This window comes from Nilaparvata lugens, unplaced genomic scaffold, assembly GCF_014356525.2.
Source record: "Nilaparvata lugens isolate BPH unplaced genomic scaffold, ASM1435652v1 scaffold8910, whole genome shotgun sequence".
Classification (NCBI taxonomy): domain Eukaryota; kingdom Metazoa; phylum Arthropoda; class Insecta; order Hemiptera; family Delphacidae; genus Nilaparvata; species Nilaparvata lugens.
In genome coordinates, this window is record NW_024094655.1 from 2,953 (window position 1) to 5,996 (window position 3,044).

General features: G+C 35.7%; 1 protein-coding gene across 1 annotated transcript; it reads right to left on the reverse strand.

Moving 5' to 3' along the window:
* Positions 1 to 256: 256 nt before the first annotated feature.
* LOC120349238 (choline-phosphate cytidylyltransferase B-like) lies at positions 257 to 2,592 on the reverse strand (the record flags this gene model as incomplete). Its single annotated transcript, XM_039419206.1, is given in 3 exon segments — positions 257 to 459; positions 2,372 to 2,568; positions 2,571 to 2,592. Coding segments are annotated over 3 exon segments (422 nt in total), but the record flags the coding sequence as incomplete, so codon positions are not given.
* Between the last annotated feature and the right edge of the window lie 452 nt (positions 2,593 to 3,044).

Genomic DNA, 3,044 nt, shown 5'->3' on the forward strand with positions numbered 1-3,044 from the left:
TATATTGTCTCGACAAATAGAATATAACTGATGATTTAAAACAAGAACAGTTCAGATATATCTGTATCAGCTATTGAAGGCAGTGGCAAGACAAAAAATCGGTAACGCTGTTCTTCTATCTTTCTCCACTGCCTTTATAACGTGGACATCACTATAGATTACACTTATGAAAATCTTTCACCACTTATTAGGAACAGTGTCCCCAGTTGTTAGTGACCGGTTAGTTGCCATTGTTTGTGTCTATAGAGTGTCCTACTTTGCAAATTTTGTTGAGACCAAATCCAAAACTGACCAGCCTTCCTCTCGGCCGAACAGCAGCAGAAACGCGTCGATGAAATCACGTGACTTCTCCTCCCACTTCTGCAGCATGTCTATCTTCTTCTCGCCGAAGTTCTCCATCACTCTCTTGCTCTTGTCTTTCAGCTCCTCCATTTTGTTTTGCAGACGGAATTTCTTCTCCTGAATGGAGAAGCAAGAATAAATATTATCGTTAATCAAAACTGTAAAAAAGTTGACATGTTAAAAGAGTGAGGAATAAAAGTATAAGTGTAACTTAACCCACTATGGCCACTATAACCTAGCAGGCTTAGCTAATATCCAATACTTTAAGTAATTATTCTTACAAAGTAAACTATAGTGAGGTCCACGTTATAATGGCAGTGAAGAAAGATAAAAGAAAAACGTTGCAAGTCTCTCCATTTTGCCACTGAGTACAGCTGTTACTCAATATTTAATCTAATAATGATTATAATTTCCTTGATAAAATAATCAATTTAATGACAAATTGATCAAGAAAATATATTTTTTCATAATTTGATTCAAAATTTGCTTCCATGACTGAGATCAGATATTTATTTTTATACAACCTGAAATGGTGACTATTTGAAAAGCTGTGATACAACAATCTGAATTTCAAACAACAGAAATTGAGTTATTTGATAGGTATTCTATTCCAATTTCCTTTAAAAAATTATTTATACCGGTACGAGTAGGTCTAACCTATACGGGTAGGCTAACTTAAGCATGGATGAAGTCTAGGATGGTTAGTTATCAACTTTTAAAATGTCATTTCAGGTAATTTGTGTTTCTCTCATAAGGTAATGTTTAAAAATTATTTCATTGTTTCAAAAATACATTTTAATCAATTATACGACTTGTGTACTCAAGTATTTTGATAGAACGAAGAAAAAAATGGCGGCTGAGAATATGGTTTTTTCAGTTTGTACAGTCACTGTCAAAAGTAAATATAAAATATTCTGGCAAACAGACAACATTGCAAAGCGAGAGAGAGATAGTGCTATCTGTTTTGTTGTATGATAGAAAAGGACAGCAACAGTATTGTCAATCGTACACTGTCATTATAATGTGGACCTCACTATAGACACGCCATTTTGTAGGCCTTTGACGCTTGACGCTCAGACGCTTCCTGTGTGTATCATGAACGCTCTGACCCACTACCTCCGTAAACAAAGCCATAGTGCATGACAGGTGGTTGATAGTGACGTCAGCACAGGTAGGGCCCTACACCAATAAAAACACTATCTGATATAGATCACTTGAAATTAACAATTTTTATTGGTTTACGGAGTTTACGGAGCCTTCAGCAAGGTCTATAAAATACAGGTCATGACACTCGTGTTCCTTATGGAGCGGCCATTTTATGGGGTCTTTATGGCGGTACATTTGAAAATCAATCTAATTCAATTTTCTTGTAACAAAATTATGCATTTTAAAGACATATTCTAGTTCAGATTTCAATTCAATTCAATTTTATTTTTATTCACGTATCGACAATTTTAACAACAAATTACAATTATAAAATGAATATCAGAACCACATAGACTATTACGTCCGTGTGTGGGAGCAGTCTTAAGATAATATGTGAATACAGGATTTCAATTTTTAATAAAGAAATTTCAATAATAAATGCTTCAATAATTATTCATTTATTATTAAAATTTGTTTTTATTTTTGTAACCTAAGGATTATCATTCATAGGCATTGGGACAAGACAGAAATATGCGAGGCCAACTCCAAAAAGAGTTCAAAGTTCCCAATCAATAATCTAAAAATCAACAATTCAGTTTCTAGTATTTTGCTAAATACTATAATTCTGTAGGAATAATTATTTTTACAATTCCAATTACTAATAACACATCATATTATGTTCAATCTACAATGATAACAGCTAAAGATAAATTTGAAAATTGGTGAACTAGAACCCCACAAAATGGCGATTTTGCAATGCATCACGGGATTGTGTCATGACCTGTATTTTTATAGACCTTGGCCTTTAGTGTGTTTGTACCCTTATAGCTAACTCTTAGAACAATATTACAGACTACTGAATAAGTTGCAGCAAACTACGTACATTGAGGAATGAGACGTTGAGCTCCTTGGCCGAGTAGCCTCTAGCGAGGTTGCGCCTGACGTAGATGTCGTAATCACGCACAATGCGTGCGACCACGTCTGAGGGGACCACACCCTCGGTGCGTTCCGTCGCCACGAACATCCCCTTCTTCTTCAGGAACGCGTAGATGTCGTTGCAGCCATCCGTCATGTAGGGATCTCGTCGTGCGCCACAAAGTCTATCTGCAAAGCAAACAAAACGTTTTGTATCAAATTATGGTGTTGTGTATCAGGTTAACATGTAAATAAAACTAGAAATCTAAGTAGATTATAGTAATATCTAAATATATAGATAGTGCCATTCGCACTCACTGACTGACTGACTGACTGACTGACTCACTCACTCACTCACTCGCTCGCATTACTAAAAATCTACCGGACCAAAAACGTTCAAATTTGGTAGGTATGTTCAGTTGGCCTTTAGAGGCGCACTAAGAACGGATTTGGAAAAATTTCCAAAGATACGCCAAAAACTGCGTTTTTTCAGCGCTTTCTCAGCTTTATCGAGAACAAATGAACAGAACATGTTCAAATTTAGTACAGAAGCTAAGCTAGGGTGTAATAATGTTGTGTTAGAAGGACTTTGCAATAACGTCAAAGATACGCCCGAAATATGCGTTTTTTTGCTTTTTCTC